Source organism: Gaeumannomyces tritici (genome assembly GCF_000145635.1).
Source record: "Gaeumannomyces tritici R3-111a-1 unplaced genomic scaffold supercont2.2, whole genome shotgun sequence".
NCBI lineage: Eukaryota > Fungi > Ascomycota > Sordariomycetes > Magnaporthales > Magnaporthaceae > Gaeumannomyces > Gaeumannomyces tritici.
The window spans coordinates 358,203-373,732 of record NW_008804546.1 but is presented as its reverse complement, the minus strand read 5'-3'; the positions used below and the strand labels follow the sequence as shown (position 1 = coordinate 373,732).

Genomic DNA, 15,530 nt, shown 5'->3' with positions numbered 1-15,530 from the left:
AAAAATCTTTTATTTCCCGCGGCGACGACGGTATTTGCCTAGGTGAAGTGATAAAATTGAAGCATCAAGTGCTACCGCATCTGGACTAGCCCTCTCCCGCTAATATTCAGGCGACGTCCCATGTTTGCTTTGTCTCGACTACTGCGGCCGCAAAACGGGGCTCATCTCGCTCGGCGACGAAAACGGCAAGGCGCTCTGTTGTGCGAAGCTCGCACTAACAAAGGCGCTATCGGCAGGCTGTCGACAAATGATTGACAGCCATGGCCCTACAAGCTCCAACATGGATCCCTGGCCGCCCCGAGCACGTCACTGGCCCAGAAGCTATCCGCAAGGCGCGACCGCCCGACATGCCAGTCGCCCAAGCCAGAAGCACCAAACAGCAGCAGAACCGTTGGCCGGGCAGAACTCGTTCATGCCGTACCACCACAGGCTCGAAACGAAAAAAAAAAAAAGATTCCATGCAGGAAGCCATTTCACCGCGAATCGCGACGGCGGATACTGGGCGAGGCCAACCAGGCAAGCCCAGGTGGCTCGAGGCATGGTGCGACACTGACAGCAGCAGCTGTATGCGATAGATATAGGCATTTTGTATGTAACGACGGCGAATCACATGGCGCAGCGAGAGCCCGCCCTGTTGTGTTCCCCGGAAATGTCACGTTTTTGATCCCGGCGGCCTATTTGCTCCCGTTGTCGATCGAGTCTGCGATCCGAGCCTGATTGGTCCGCTTCGTCTGCGACGGCCTCTCGTGCCTCTGGCATCGATCCTCTGGCATCGATCCTAGACAGCCCCAGATGAGAGCCGCATGCTCGACAAGAGGTCCGATCACGGCGCACAGTGCCCGGTCCCAGGCGATGAAATGGCCGTGGGACGGCTGCTCCACAGTGTCCCGGGGAAACCCCGCGGTGATGGGTTGGGGCAGCCGGGGTTTGGGAGGGATGAGGGGATAAAGGCTAACAGGGAGGGTAAACTACATAGCTATTTATCTAGACAGTCTCAAAGATAGAGAAAAAGATAGGTTTACTAAGAAGCACCTCGTACGTAATGATGCCGGGCAGCCTCGGCAGACGGTGGAGTCTCAGGCGCAATTCGTCATGTGTGTATGGAGGGCTGCTGGGCTTTCAGCGCTGGTGCTGTTCGTCAAAGCTCAAACTCGACTCATCTCCATCAGAGCCCGGGTGGCCGGCCAGTGTCAGTTCCGTCGGGCCGGGCATTACTGAGGGGTCACAGGGGTATCTTTGTGGCGGTTATCTATAATTCTACGTCTCCGCAAGGCCTGCTCCAAGCCATCAACATCACCACTCACCCCCAAGTTTCTTTGCCCAACCCGCCCAAGATGCCCCTCACAACGCCCTCGGTGTACCCGCCTCCGTCCGAGGACCTGCGAAAGTTTGCCAGTCGGAGGAGCGTCGTGCACAGCACCAAGGGCATCGTGGCGTGCACGCAGCCCCTGGCGGCAAAATGCGGCATCGATATCCTGAACGCCGGAGGAAACGCGGCTGTAGGTGGTCGTCACAGCACATGGCCCGTCTCCAGGAGCAAGCAAACGGGACTGACCGGCAGCACGCTCACCACAGGACGCCGCCGTCGCAGTTGGTAGGACCTACCGCCACACGGCAGCCACCTACCACTCCACATCAGATGTGACATTCCATAAGCAAGCGCTGATTGAGCAACAGCGGCCGGCATGAACATGACGGAGCCGTGCTCGACCGGCATCGGCGGCGACATGTTCTGCCTCTACTACGACGCCGCCTCGGGCAAGGTCTCGGCCCTCAACGGGTCCGGCCGCGCCGGGGCCAAGTGCACGCTCGAGGCCGTGCGCGCGTCGCTCGGCCTGCCCGAGGGCGGCAGGTCGGGCGACATCCCCTCGTCCAGCCCCCACTCCGCCACCGTGCCGGGCGCCGCCGCCGGCTGGGCCGACACGGTGGAGCGGTTCGGGAGCGGCAAGCTGACGCTGGCCCAGATTCTCGCCCCGGCCGTCGAGCTAGGGGAGAAGGGGTTCCCCGTGTCCGAGATCACGGCGAATGCTGTAAGTAACGATGCGCGGGGCGTATTGGGTTAACGTACACATCAAACATGTTAACAACTCATGAAAAAATACTAGTGGGGGGAATCCGAAAAGCGCCTCCGTAAAGCATCCCCAAACTTCGCCGAGATGCTCAAGGCGGACCCCAGCGCCCCGGACGGCGTCAGGGCCCCGAGGCCGGGCGACGTCATCAAGCTGCCCCACCTGGCCCGCACCTTCCGCACCCTGGGCGAGGAGGGCAAGAAGGGCTTCTACACGGGCCGGATAGCCGAGGAGGTCGTCAAGGTCCTGAAGGACCAGGGCGGCCTCCTCGAGCTCGACGACCTCAAGCACCACCTCGACGTGGGCAGCGAGCCCGTCGAGCCCATCTCCATCAAGTTCGCCGCCCAGGGCGCCGCCGCCGTCTCCCCTGCCGCCGCGGGCGACAAGGGCGAGGCCGGCCTCGAGGTGTGGGAGCACCCGCCCAACGGGCAGGGCATCGTGGCGCTGATGGCGCTCGGCATCGTCCAGGAGCTGGAGCGCGCGGGGCGGATCCCGACCTTCAAGCCGTCGGACCACAACACGGCGGCGTACCTGCACGTCGTCATCGAGGCGCTGCGCATCGCCTTCGCCGACGCGTCGTGGTTCGTCGCGGACCCCAACGTCGTCAAGGTGCCGAGCGCGGGGCTCTTGTCGAGCGCCTACCTGGCCGAGCGCGCTAGGCTGTTCGACCCGGCCCGGGCGTCGACGGAGCAGCTCCACGGCGACCCGGCCAAGCACGATTTCCCGTCGCCGGCCCTCCGGAGCAGCGACACCGTCTACTTTGCCGTGTCGGACGCGCAGGGCAACGCCATCTCCTTCATAAACTCAAACTACAGCGGCTTCGGCACGCACATGGTGCCCAAAGGCTGCGGCTTCACGCTGCAGAACCGGGGGTCCAACTTCAGCCTGGACCGGGACCACCCCAACGTGCTGGCGGGCCGCAAGCGCCCCTACCACACCATCATCCCGGGCCTGGTGACCAACTCGGCCGACGGGAGCCTGCACTCCGTCTTCGGCGTCATGGGCGGCTTCATGCAGCCGCAGGGCCACGTGCAGACGCTGCTGGGCCAGGTCGTCGGGGGGCTGAGCCCGCAGCAGGCCCTGGACGCGCCGCGCATCTGCATCGGGGCCGGCATGCCCGACGAGGAGACGGGCAAGCTGGGCGACGACGTCGTCTATGTCGAGGAGGGCATGCCGCAAGAGACGGTCGACGGCCTCAGGAAGCTCGGCCACAACATCGAGGTCACCAGGGACATTGGCAAGTTCGGGCGCGGCCAGATCATCAGGTACACTCTCGACCCGGTCGACAAGACGGGCTTGTGGTCTGCCGGCAGCGACCCGCGCGGAGACGGCGCGGCGTACCCCGCGTGATTTAAAAGCCTAGTTGTGGCGGTGGGCAAGTTCCAAACAGAAGCAAATACACCTTGAGAAAAAGTGCATAAACTCGGCCGTACTATTCACAAGTATAGGGGTATCGAAAAGTCGTACTTTGCTTCACTCCATCACTCGTCTGACGCCGGAAGGGACATGTTCTGCCAAGTGTGATAGTGCCCTCTGAGCAGGCTCGGTGAACCCATGGCTGCATGGGTGATCTCATATCCAGCTTCCTGGTTTCGTGTTTCCATGACAGGCAACGAATCTCGATGGCGCTATTGTACAGAATTAGTCTAACCTGTCCGGGAGAAAAGATTGTCGTACATTCGTAGCCCGCTACTCTGGCCTCCTTTGGTATTATGTATCTTTTGCTTCCCCATCCCCTCGTCACGAGCTCTTGCTAGGCTCCTCGGCCGGCTCCTCGGCCAAGACCTTCTTCTCGGCCAGCAGCTTGGCCAGCTCGCCGCTCTTGTGCATCGACACGAGGATGTCGCAGCCGCCGATGAACTCCTTCTCGACGTAGAGCTGCGGGATGGTCGGCCATTCGGAGTACTCCTTGATACCTGTTTCGTCGCGCGGGGCGGGTGTGTGATCAGCTTCCTGGTCTTTCCTCCCTCCCTCCCACTGGACAGGCGCAACACACCTTCCCTCAGGCTCGGGTCCTCGAGCACGTTGAAGGCGGCAAACTTTGCCGGGTCGACGCCCTGCATGCTGAGCACCTGGATGCTGGCGCGCGAGAAGCCGCACTGCGGGGTCTCGGGCGTGCCCTTCATGAAGAGCACCACGGGCGCCGACGCGACCGCCTTGTCGATCGCCTGGCGCGTGCCGTCCGAGAGGAACCGCGCCTGCTGCGGCGTGCGTATGCGCCAGGGGGCCGCCGTTGCCCTAAACGGCGCCGCGGCGCGTGGAGCCGCCGTCGCCGCCCCGGCCTGGCGGAGCAGGTTCTGCGAGCAGGGTGGGGGTTTGTTAGATGCGCCTGTTTTGTCGGTTGGTTGGAGTGAGGAGTATGGGCGCAATGAGGATGTTGGCTTGTGGGCAACGTACTGTCGACAGGAATCTGCTGGTGATCATTCTGGCTTCGAGTTGAGAGTGTTTGTTGCGAGACTCGACACTGAACGCCGCCTGCGGTTACTACGCATGCAAAATTCACCTGTTGGTTGATGATGTAAGAGGTGTGGCCCGATGGCGGCTTTGGTTGTGGGTCCTGCAAGAAATTGAGAAAATCCAAGTAAATCCAGAGCGCTAGTCCCAATCTAGTAGTTACCAGCTCAGGGATGGGCACTCCCAAGCCAGCCCTCCGCCTCCCCATCTCCCATCTGTGACTTCAGCAGGAGTCCAAATAAGGCCTGCAGTTTTAACCAGGACGGTGGAACCCTAATTCACAGGTTAAACTAAACTCCATCTGGCTATTCGCCATCACTTTTCGTTCCAATATTCTATTCTTCCTTTTTTATATGTTCCTTGCACCCACCATACCATCGCCCATTTCCCAGTTCTTTCATTGCAACCGCTTAGTGCCATGTTTTGATAGCTCAAGTGTTACCAGTAAGTAGATCGAAAAGCTGATGTTGTCTGTAAATCACTGGATACCGTAAATAAACGCCATTTCTTTGGCGATGTTGTGATGTAGGCCAACCTGTGGCGGCATTGTTTGTCTTGTTTGCAGACGCTTCCGAATCAACCCACCCCAAGTGGAACACTCCAAATGGTAAATTGTGGTCATCTTTGGATGCTCAGCGTCTGATCCTGATACGAGTTTCTTGTGTCTTGCGGAGATTACGCTTCATAGGTATCCTCTCAAGCCGTTTGCCGTCGGCCCTGCAGCCGAGATACTTTGTTGACAGCGCTACTTTGCAAAGATAGCTGAGAGGATCGCCTAGTACAAATTTGAAGTTCATGGTAGGGATAAAGAATAAGACGGGTGATAAAAATAATCAAGAATGCCGCGGAAGCATGGAAGCTGGGTTGGAGCCCAAAACCTCTGGCCAACTGCCAGACCGTGCCCTTGATATCGAGGGTGCCAGCACCACCTGCAACTCGCGTTTAGAAAAAAGCTAGCGGGCAGGTCTCCGCCTGATAGGACCACTACAAGCTTCGTGTGCTTCCAGGGCCCATATCCGTCTTCTGGGAAGGCAAAAAAAAAAAGAGGCTGAGAATACTTATGGTCCAAGTGGGGCCCCTCGGAGAAAGGCAGGTGCAAGGCAGCCAGAAGTTGCAGATGCTCGACTCTCTTTCGGATTCTTTTCCACACGACTCGACCTTGAATCTGCATCGGTTAGGTCACCCACCTACGCACAATCACGGTCGAGACGCTGCCACGGCGTGACAGTACTCTTCTTGGTTGCTTTGCCCCGGCATGTATCAACAAAGCACGGGGCATCTAATTGTCACTGTCGCTACAACAACCACCCCCAGCTCGTTGACTAGATACCTACCTATCTACCGACTCTCAGACTCGACTCAGATCGCCATTACGCGCCGGCAACTGTCCCACCAACCGCTTTGATAGGTCTATTTCGTCGCACTCTCTGATCATGTCAACGCTCCAATCGTATCTCGGTGGCTGTCCCACCGAGATTCTGTTCATGGTTTCCAAGTATATCGACGAAATCACCGACATCAGTGCCCTAAGCTCTGTTTGTCGTCGCTTCCACTGGCTCTTCGGCGACCGTGTTTTCAGGCTCGGCATCGAGGCAATTTCCAGAAAAAAGCAGCGGAGCAGGCAGCTGACACTGACGGACCTCTTTCTCCACGCAGTCCGCCACGACTCCATCAACATCATCACCTACCTGACGCTTCGGTCTGACGAGGAGCTCGACTTCAGGGGGGTGATTCCTAGGCGTATCTTCCAAAAGCTGAAAATTACATTTATACACCATGCTCTGGTTGCGGACGCCCCCAGGGTTGCTGCCCATCTGGCCAAGCACGGGGCCGACATTATCCAGGAGGGATCCCAGTTGTACCCAGACCTAACGCCGCTGGGCCTGACACTCGCACGGCCAAGCCTAGTCACCAGTGCGCGCGAGCTGGACATTGCTCTCCGGATCGCCTGCAGCTTTGCTTTGTCCCGGACCACTAGAATGCTCCTCATCAGGGGTGTAGAGACGAACGAGCTGAACAAGTACGGCGCCGCACCAATACACGTCGCCCTAGCCCAGCGAGCTCCCTGGTTCCCCTCCATTGAAGGTCACGAAAAGGTCTTCAGCAAGTTCTTCGGCCATTCGTCCTGGGAAAGCATGGTTGCCAAGACCATGGATGCGCTGGTCGAATTCGGCGCCGACCCGAACCGCAAGTCCGAGACGTCCAGAGCGCATCGCTGTGGACATCGCTGCTGGAAGTCGCTCGACTGCGACCACAAGTGCCAGGCGCCGATGCACCTTGCTGCGGCAAGCGGCAACAACGAAGCCATCCGCCGGCTTCTGAACTTGGGAGCCGACCCCATTGCGCAGAACGGGGAGGGCTACACCCCGCTATACGCAGCCATATCGCATGGCCACCTCGCTACCGCCAAGCTCTTGCTGTCGCTCTACCCTTGCAACACAGATTGTGACGACTGCAGGAATCCCATAGTCCATGAACCCAGCCGGACCACTGCCCTCCATGTCGCGTGTCGGTTTGCGTTTCTCGACCTCGTTGACGTGCTGCTGAAGCGGGACCCAGACCCGAACGTGGTGAATCACTGCGGCAACACGCCCATCCACGAGGTGCTGGGTCAGACGAACCCAGAATTGCGGGATGACGTGGTCGGGTCGCTGATGGCGCTTGCGCGTGCGGGGGCGGATGCGTCAACCCCGGCCGCCGGCAAGTGCCCCTACAAAACGGCCAGGTCCCATGTCTTCCCCGAGGTGCGAGACATGTTTGTGGAACTCCGGAGGACACTCATCGGCACGCTCGAGGCGATTGACGAGGTCTACCGCAGAGAAGGCAGGGACATCCGCAAGGTCAAGCCCAGGCCCAACCAGCCCCGTCCGTCCAGTCCTGAGTGGACGTACGAGTTCTATACGCAACAAGCGCCCGACGAGCTTGACGCCGAGAAGCACTTCCCCACCCCGGGCGGCGGCCGTTCATCGAAAGCAATGGTGGGAGTCCGCGCCCCGGGAGGCGGCCGTCTACCTAAACCAAAGATGGGCATCCTGATAGACATCTCGACCGATGAGCCGACGACCCGCAACAGCGCGCGGTCGGACGCGACATTCTCAGGTTCCGAGACCACCTCGACCAACACACCGTGGGCGGAAATGAAAAAGAAGGAGGGAGATTGGGTCGCCTTGGAGCCGAGCCGGAAGCACCAGCCAGGCCGGGATACACGCAAGGCGGCGACTGCCAATGTACCTCCCCTGGGTCCCAACTGGTCTGGCCCTCTGGCCCCTAAAGTTCCTCGAGCCATGGCTGCGCCACCAGCAGCATCCAGGCGAGCGGTCGCCCTTCCCAAGAACGGCAGTAGCGCAGCTCCGGCTTTTCCATCGCTTGGTTCCGGTGGCAAGTCTCGGAACGGCAATGTCGCGGGAACCGGAGGCGGAGTCAAAAACAGTGCCTGGGTGGGCGGGAAGCCCAACGAGGCGGCGAGGCCTGCCGACAAGCCTCAGATAGAGACGGAGTCCAAGAAGAGCGGGCGGGGAAAGAAGCAATGGAATCGGCTAGAGCTGTGAAGGGGCGAGACTGAGGGTATGGCGGTAGATTGCGGGAGTGCTTAGTTCTGATGGAGCAAGGGCATGACAGGGTGTGCGTGGAAGACTCGGCCTACCTCTTATTGAAAACTACTCTCCTCTCCTAGGCTAAAGTATCTTATCAGTTTAGTGCCCAAGATGAAGTATTTCCAAACGTTCTTTCGTTCCCACGATGAGATTTGATGTATTTCACGACAGCTGGATGTACCTGCCACATCGGGACACGGCCCAGCCAGGTCTGCCGTTGCGTCACCCCACCCCTCACAGAGCGCGGCCACATGGACAATCCGACAACCTTAATCGGACGACGATGGGCGGCGAAGACGATGCTGCTAGGGCTGCGATGACGGGGCTTTTTTGCCGGTCGCGGATCTGCCTAGAGGAGCGTGACTGTTTGTTTGCGAGGCCATTGCAGTTTTGAGTTTTGCTAACCAGCGACCTCATTCCGTCCTCGGCCTCGATCCCCGCTCGGTCAGACCACATGTAGTGAAGACTCATTGTAATCCAGACGACGCCGTGACTTATAATAATAACAACTGCCCGGGTCGAATCGTGGCTTGCTTGTTTCGGTGGCTTTCGGTCAGCACCCACCATCCAGTCGAGGACGGACACTGCGAATCCACGAACTACAAAACAATCGCAAACAAGAAACAAGAAACAGAAAAAAACAAAAAAAGATGCTCCAGACAATAACCCCGCATCACGACGCGCACCACACGCGCACAATGTCCACCTCGCTCGTGGCCCTGACGGCCTCGATGGGCGACGGCAAGCGCCACCTGCTGCTGGCCGCCTCGGGCTCCGTCGCCACCATCAAGCTGCCCGAGATCGTGGGCGCCCTGGCCGCCGCCCACGGGCCGGCCCGGCTCTCCATCCGCATCGTCCTGACCCGCGCCGCCGCCCACTTCCTGGCCGGCCAGGCGGCCGAGCAGCCGACCCTTTCGGCCGTCGCCGCCATGCCGTGCGTCGACGCCGTCTACGGCGACGCCGACGAGTGGGGGCCGCGGCCGTGGCGGCGGGGAGGGGACATTTTGCACATTGAGCTGCGGAGGTGTACGTTTTGTTTTCTTCTTCTTTTTTTTGTGGTGTGTATCTACAAAGTGAGATTTCGAGCATGGATAATAAAAAAAAGACTAACAAAAAAAAATAGGGGCCGACATCATGGTCATCGCCCCCCTGAGCGCAAACACTCTCGCCAAGGTCGCAAACGGCCTGTGCGACAACCTCCTCACCAGCGTCGTGCGCGCCTGGGACACGGACGGCGCCGTCGACGGCCGCCCCAAGCGCATCGTCGTGTGCCCGGCCATGAACACGGCAATGTGGCGCCACCCCATCACTGCCCGCCAGGTCCGCACCCTCGAGCGCGAGTGGGGCGTGGCGACGACGACGACGGCGGCGGCGGCTGCTGCTGCTGCTGCTGCTGCTGCTGCTGCTGCTGCTGATGGCGACGCGGAGGAGACGGGAGGAGACAGGGGAGAGGCCGAGGTGGCAAACGCCAACGGCGCGACGGCCGCGGCGGCCTCGCAATCGACCACTGCTGGCGCTGGTGGTGGTGGGGGCTGGTTCGAGGTCATGCACCCCCAGGCCAAGGTGCTGGCGTGCGGCGACATGGGAGTCGGTGGCATGGTCGACTGGAGGGAGATTGTGCGCGTGATAGAGGCGAGGCTGGGGCTGGGGGAGTGAAGATGACGGACAGAACCGAGGGCCACAAGGCAAAAGAAGAAGAAAAAAGATTGAAGAGGGGGAAACGGCCCCGGTTCAGAGTCCGGATTTCCGATGCCCCGATACCAAGGTAGGAAGGACTCTGAGGGTTGGGGGCGCCTAATAACACCAGACTGTAACATTCATAGCACAATCTTGTTCACTGCATCTCAACATCACGTATGGCTTCTTGGTCACGCCTTTGGTTGATAGGGGTTCATTCGGGCTCGACCGAGCGGGCCGCCCACTGTCATCTCGCAAAAAAAAAAAAACACTGTTACACTGGGCTCTCTCCCTCGAAGCATCTGGCTTCCCGCCCAAGGAGGGTTGCTTCAGGCAGGACCTGGGTTTCCTCGGCGGGCAAATGTGGAATAGGCCAGCAAGTACCTCGAGGGACGCCCGAGATTCTCCCTCCTCCATGCTTCATTACCGCCTTTGCGTCAAGCCATCCCCGTGGCCCTTCATAGTACGTACACACACCGAGCACTGTCTAGCTGCAACTGAACGCCGAGCGAGGTCGGGAAGAAATAAAGCAAATGGTAAAAAAGGGTCCTGATGGCTCGTGATGACGCACAGACTGCAGCTGAGAATGATAATGATACCTCTGGACGATCCCTGGCCTCTGGTTCGGCCCTAAAACATCGGTAGATGAGAAAAGAACATGTGATGAAGAATAGAGGACCAGAAAAGAACAAAAGAAAGGATAAGGGGTAAAGAGGGCGCATACGCCCACATAAGTTTCTATCGTAAGAACCCAAGTAAAAAAAAGTCATCTCCATGTATGCAGGACGTGACAGACGTGACATCTAGCCGTGCCGGAAGGTGCACTTGCCGCCCTTTGCACACTTCCCGCTGGACCAGAACATGCAGGGCTTGGTGCCGATGAGGTCGCGGTTGATGGGATTAGACCGCTTCTCGCGCCGGAACCGGTCCTTTTCGCGGTGGTGGCTGTCGCGGCGTTCTCGCTCGTCGCGATCTCCACGTCCGCCATTGTTACCGCCATGGTCGTTGTTGCCATTCGGCCTGTGACCGCCATTGCTGCCGCTGCCGCCGCCCATGTCCGCCTTGCCTCCGGCCCCTGCGCCGGCCGCAGCTCCCGGCTGCTGCGTGGCCCACTGTGCAAGTTGCTGCTGGAGGAAAGCTTGTTGCGCGGGGTCCATCTGGCCGCTCGCAAGGAGCACCTGGATTTGCGGATCGAGCAGCGGGTTTTGGACCGCGGCCGGGGCTTGCACTTGAGGCTGCGGAGGCGCCTGCGGAGCACCACCGAGCGCCGATAGCAGAGCCTGGAGCTGCGAGTTCATATCGCCCGCCGGCGCGGTAGGAGCAGGCGCGGGAGGAGGTGCCTGTGCATGCTGCTGATAGTACTGCGCATATTGGGCATGCTGCTGCTGTTGTTGCGCAGCCATCATGGCCTGGAGCTGCGCCGGGTCCTGGCCCAATGCTTGCGCGTAGTACTTTGCCCACGCAGCCTGCTCCTCTGGAGTCTGCTGGGCGCTGCCGTTTGGCTGCTGCATCTGTGCAGCCTGACGCGCCTCGGCCTCCTTGCGTAGCCTCTCTTGTTCGACAGCCTGCGCCCGCCGCTCCTTCTCTCGGTTGAAGCCCTGCCACCATTCTCTAATCCTGTCCGGGTCACTGATGTAGCTTGGTGGGTCAGTGGGCGGGAATGGCAGTCCCTTATACTTCCAAACGAGCTCTTCGGCCGCATCCACGGCTTTCTGGATAGCCGTATCCGGATGGTTGAAGCGTCGCTGTGTCTTGGGACGTTCAGGGTCGTACGGATCCGGGGCGATCCATTTCAAGAGCTTCTCAGAGCTCAGTAGGGCGAGCACATGCTCGCTGTTGGGCAACGACGGTTGTCTGTGATGAGGTGGCTGAGCTTGGGGAGCGGGCTGCTGAGCGGAAATGGCTTTGGCGTTCCGTTGATGTATCCGTACGATGGCGTTGTTGGTCGCCTGCTTGACGCCGAAATGCTCAGAATCGCGCCATCTCGTATGGATCTCGTCCAGGTTGGTTGTAGTGGGAGGTAAGGAAACAGGGTCTGGCGCCTTCAGAGGCTCCTTGGAAAGCCCGACTGGTGATTTGGGTGTGGCTGGGATGTCGGCGGGATCGATGTAGAAGGCCATCACCTCAACTTGCTGCCGCGCTGCCATGACGTCCTTCTCAGTCGTACTTATCGACTTGAGACCGCCACGACTGGCATAGTTGCCCTCCCGCTTCTCCTTGGGCAGAGTCGCGAAGCTGAGCTGGCTCGGCTCGTTCCACGAACGCTCGGCTGGCTCCTCCTCTTCTTCCTCGTCCTTGTCCAGATCCAGCCCCTTCTGTCCCTGCTTCAACATCATTCCTTCCGATCTGTCATAGGCTGCGTGTCGCGTCACGGTGTTCGCCTTGACATCGTCGTCCGACTCCTCGGCGTGCTTGTGGAAAATGCGGACCTCGGTGAGCGCATCGCCCTCCTTCCACACAACGCGGAGCTTCCGTCGCTTCTCCTTGCGCAACCGCTTTTCAGTCTCCTCGGGTGTCTCCAACACCTCCATGTCGATGTCCATTTTAGCGGCAGGCTGCGAGGGCTTCTTGGGCTGAGCAATCTCGTTGAGAAGAGAGCCCAGCCTTGAGCCGCCAAAGGGAGATTCCGTCTTTTGCCCGACCGCCTTCTTTGCCCGAGTGAGTTCGTACTTGATCGGCTCGATCTTGGGCCCCGTTGCAGGCTTGGAACCATCTGCTTTGCCAGGCAACGGCGCTTTGGCAGGGTCCGGTCTGGCTATGGGCTTGGTGAGAGGCCGCGACTTGCCTGGCAATAACCCTGTCATTCCAAGCGGCTTTCCCACTAGCCCTGCCGACAGGGCTTTTGCGCCAGCGCCATCAGGGGCAGATGGGTTTGGTGCAAACTTCTTCGCAGCCGGCGCGTCAGAGTCATCCTCCCGTGGCCGTTTGGAGGGGGATGAGTCCGATGGCACTCTCGTGGACTTGACGAGTTTGCCATTCACACCGGAGGAAGAGGGTACCTTTGTCATCTCGGCAGACCCTTTGGGCACTGAGAGTGGACCGCCACCAACTGCTTTGGTGACGGCTGCATCGCCGGCATCCTTGCCGCGACCGATGATTTTATCGATCTTCTTCATCAGTTTCCTGACCTCGTCGTCGCCCTTGACCAGAAACCTCTTCTGAATCTTGTCAAACTTGAGCTTTGTTATCAGGATCTCCTCAGGGAGCGAGATAAACAGAGTAAGCAGTCTCAAGATGGCCTTGGGGAAGTCTCCGCTGAAATCGCTCGCGTTGTAGCAGTCCCTGAGCGAGGATACCAGATGGCCAATAAGGGGGCGGTTGCCGCCGAGATTTTCCAGGATTGCAATATCACCCCTATCGTACGCAGCGTCGATGGCGCGGTGTATGAGCTTCTGTTCGTGAACAAGGGCATCCTTGAACTTGGCCTTGTCGGCAGAGCCTTCCGAGGCCGAGTCAACTTGCACCTTGAGCGCCTTGATCTTGTCGGCAAAGCCTTTGACAAGGTCACCAAAGTCTTTGACGGCTTGTTTGATGACGGCAACACTGCGCTGGCTGCTGCTGATGTATACAGTGCCTATGGCGTCCCAAGCCGCCGCTTCCAACGGGTCGGTTGGGCGCACCTCACTCCTGGCCGGCTCATCATCCCCATCCAGTATCAACCTCTCGAGGCCGTCTTTGAGTGGGGTTGAGAGTTTGAACCCGTAGTCCTTCTGAACCAGCATATCGAGTGCATTGAGCTTTCCTTCAATGTTACCCTCGTCTGCCTGGCTCTCGTTGACCCTCACAAACTGGCTGATGAGCTCGGCGGGAAGGTGGGTTTCACGCTTCATGACCTGAAGCCCCAGCCCCCTCTCAGGGTCACACAACACGAGAGACTCTTGTGGTGGCGACATCGGAAGCGAAATCGAAGGTCCGACCACCACGTTAGGCATTCCAATCCAGTTGACCCGAGGTGCGTTCATTTGGGCCACCATGAGATCACGATCCGGTAGCTGAGTGCCCTTGATCGATGCAGATGCTTTGATCGAAGTTTGTTTTTGTGTTACAGCGGAAACCGGGGCAGACGATGAAAACGTGGACATGTACTGGGCGGGAGGTCCCTGTGCAGGCTGAGCAGCCAGGGGCCGAGCACTGGATTGCACAGCTGCGAGCTTTGCGGATACTGATCTAGGGGACGGTTGGGCCGGGCCAGGCGCCGGAGATGGTGCCTGTTGCAAAGGGTTTGCGCGCTGCCCTGCCCGAGCGGCGGTAGATCTGGCCAACGCAGGGTTGGGCTGTTGCTGTTCTGACATCGCGGAGAATCCCTGCACCTGAGAAACCGCGGCTGAGTGGGCCGCTTGAGGAGCGGCCGCATTCCAGGCCTGGGCGGTAGGGTGCATCGGTTGCACATGTTGATTAGGAGCAGCAGGCGGCTCAAAAGTCGCCGAAACAAAATTGTTGGCAGACTGTCCCGGGGCCGTCGAGGTTGGCATTTGGAACGGCGAGTTGACTGTGCCTGCGGGAGAATTTACGTTCACCGGCCGAGGGCTATGAGTATGGCCAATGGGGCTCGGCGCATACTGTGCTGCCGCAGCCTGCACCCGGGCTTGACGAGCGACGGGCGGTTGCTGGGCCGGGTATCCAAAGGGCGGTGCGGCCCCCTGACCCTGGAAACCTGGCTGTTGTGGTTGTGGCTGATGCTGCTGCTGCTGTTGTTGTTGCTGCGGATGTCTCTGCAACTGGTGCTGGAACTGTTGCTGCGGCTGCTGCTGCTGCTGCTGCTGCTGCTGCTGTTGTTGTTGTTGTTGCGGATGCTGCTGCTGCTGTAGCTGTGGTTGTCGAGCCTGCGGTTGTTGATGGTGTTGCGGCTGTTGCTGCACCTGCTGTTGATGCACCTGCGGCTGTGACTGATGCTGCAGTGATTGGTGGGCCTGGGGTTGCTGCTGATGATGGGCTTGTTGATGAACCTGCTGTTGGGGCTGCAGCTGTTGAATTTGCTGTTGCAATGGTTGCTGCGGATGCCCTTGAGGCTGTGCCCGTGGCTGGGGCTGCGACTGCGTCTGCGTCGGGGTGTGCGTGCGGAACTCCTGGGGAGGTGTGTAGAACTGGTTCTCCTGATTCCCATGCACCTGGTAGCTACCTTGAGTCTGGGGGTGCTGGGAATGCTGCACAAACTGCTGGGGCTGGCCGTTGATGTGCCGTCCAGGGTCATTCAGTTGCTGGCCTTGGCCAGGCTGCCGCTGGACGTACATGTCCCCATGGTAAGGTTCTTGGAACTGCTGCGTCTGTGTCGACGGGGAGGAGTATTGCTCGTCCGAGTGGTTGTTGCCAGTGAACGAGTTGGAAAAATTGCTGTATCCAACCGCGGACGTCGTGTCTAGTGGTCTTGCCTGGTACCCATAAGGCGGATTTCCGTGGCCAAAAAACTGGCTATCTTGGAACGAGGAGGTGTCTTCGTACTGCAGCGCGGGATGGAGGCCGTTCGACAGTGCATTGGCATCAAAATAGAAGTCCTGCTCAGCCGTCTCTCCGAAAGACTGTTGTTGATGATGGGCATGGGCAGCGCCGGTATCACCACTTCCCACGAAGTGATGATACTGGTTGCCCTGGCCCTGCGACATCTCGCCAGCTCGCCACGAGCGAGCGGCTTTCACTCACTGCACTGCGGAGGTGAAGCTGATGCTGCCAGGGTTGCTCCCGATAGCTGTATCAGCACATGGCAAGCCAAATCGCAAATAACCAGGGTGTCTGCACATCC

The 15,530-nt window shown here is 59.3% G+C and overlaps 5 protein-coding genes across 5 annotated transcripts in view; 3 read left to right on the top strand and 2 right to left on the bottom strand.

Moving 5' to 3' along the window:
• Nucleotides 1-1,106: 1,106 nt before the first annotated feature.
• GGTG_02675 (gamma-glutamyltranspeptidase) lies at nt 1,107-3,782 on the top strand. The gene is made up of 4 exons (XM_009220450.1): nt 1,107-1,499; nt 1,576-1,594; nt 1,678-2,030; nt 2,106-3,782. Exons 1-4 carry the CDS (start codon nt 1,335-1,337, stop codon nt 3,417-3,419), a joined length of 1,851 nt encoding a protein of 616 aa, XP_009218714.1. The 5' UTR covers nt 1,107-1,334; the 3' UTR covers nt 3,420-3,782.
• On the bottom strand, nt 3,484-4,573 carry GGTG_02674 (hypothetical protein). Its single transcript, XM_009220449.1, has 3 exons — nt 4,467-4,573; nt 4,066-4,366; nt 3,484-3,985 (listed from the first exon to the last, which is right to left on the bottom strand). Exons 1-3 carry the CDS (start codon nt 4,491-4,493, stop codon nt 3,810-3,812), a joined length of 504 nt encoding a protein of 167 aa, XP_009218713.1. The 5' UTR covers nt 4,494-4,573; the 3' UTR covers nt 3,484-3,809.
• Nucleotides 4,574-5,956: 1,383 nt separating this feature from the next.
• GGTG_02673 (hypothetical protein) lies at nt 5,957-8,245 on the top strand (the record flags this gene model as incomplete). The annotated part of the gene is made up of 1 exon (XM_009220448.1): nt 5,957-8,245. One exon carries the CDS (start codon nt 5,957-5,959, stop codon nt 8,069-8,071), a length of 2,115 nt encoding a protein of 704 aa, XP_009218712.1. The 3' UTR covers nt 8,072-8,245.
• A 353-nt stretch (nt 8,246-8,598) lies between these two features.
• GGTG_02672 (phosphopantothenoylcysteine decarboxylase) lies at nt 8,599-10,024 on the top strand. The gene is made up of 2 exons (XM_009220447.1): nt 8,599-9,142; nt 9,240-10,024. Exons 1-2 carry the CDS (start codon nt 8,767-8,769, stop codon nt 9,770-9,772), a joined length of 909 nt encoding a protein of 302 aa, XP_009218711.1. The 5' UTR covers nt 8,599-8,766; the 3' UTR covers nt 9,773-10,024.
• GGTG_02671 (hypothetical protein) overlaps nt 10,015-15,530 on the bottom strand; it is an 8,020-nt gene continuing 2,504 nt past the window's right edge. Inside the window, exon 3 of the mRNA XM_009220446.1 lies at nt 10,015-15,454. Within this exon, the coding sequence (XP_009218710.1) occupies nt 10,597-15,393 (4,797 nt within the window). The 5' untranslated portion in view covers nt 15,394-15,454 and the 3' untranslated portion in view covers nt 10,015-10,596. The remainder of the gene's footprint in view (nt 15,455-15,530) is intronic.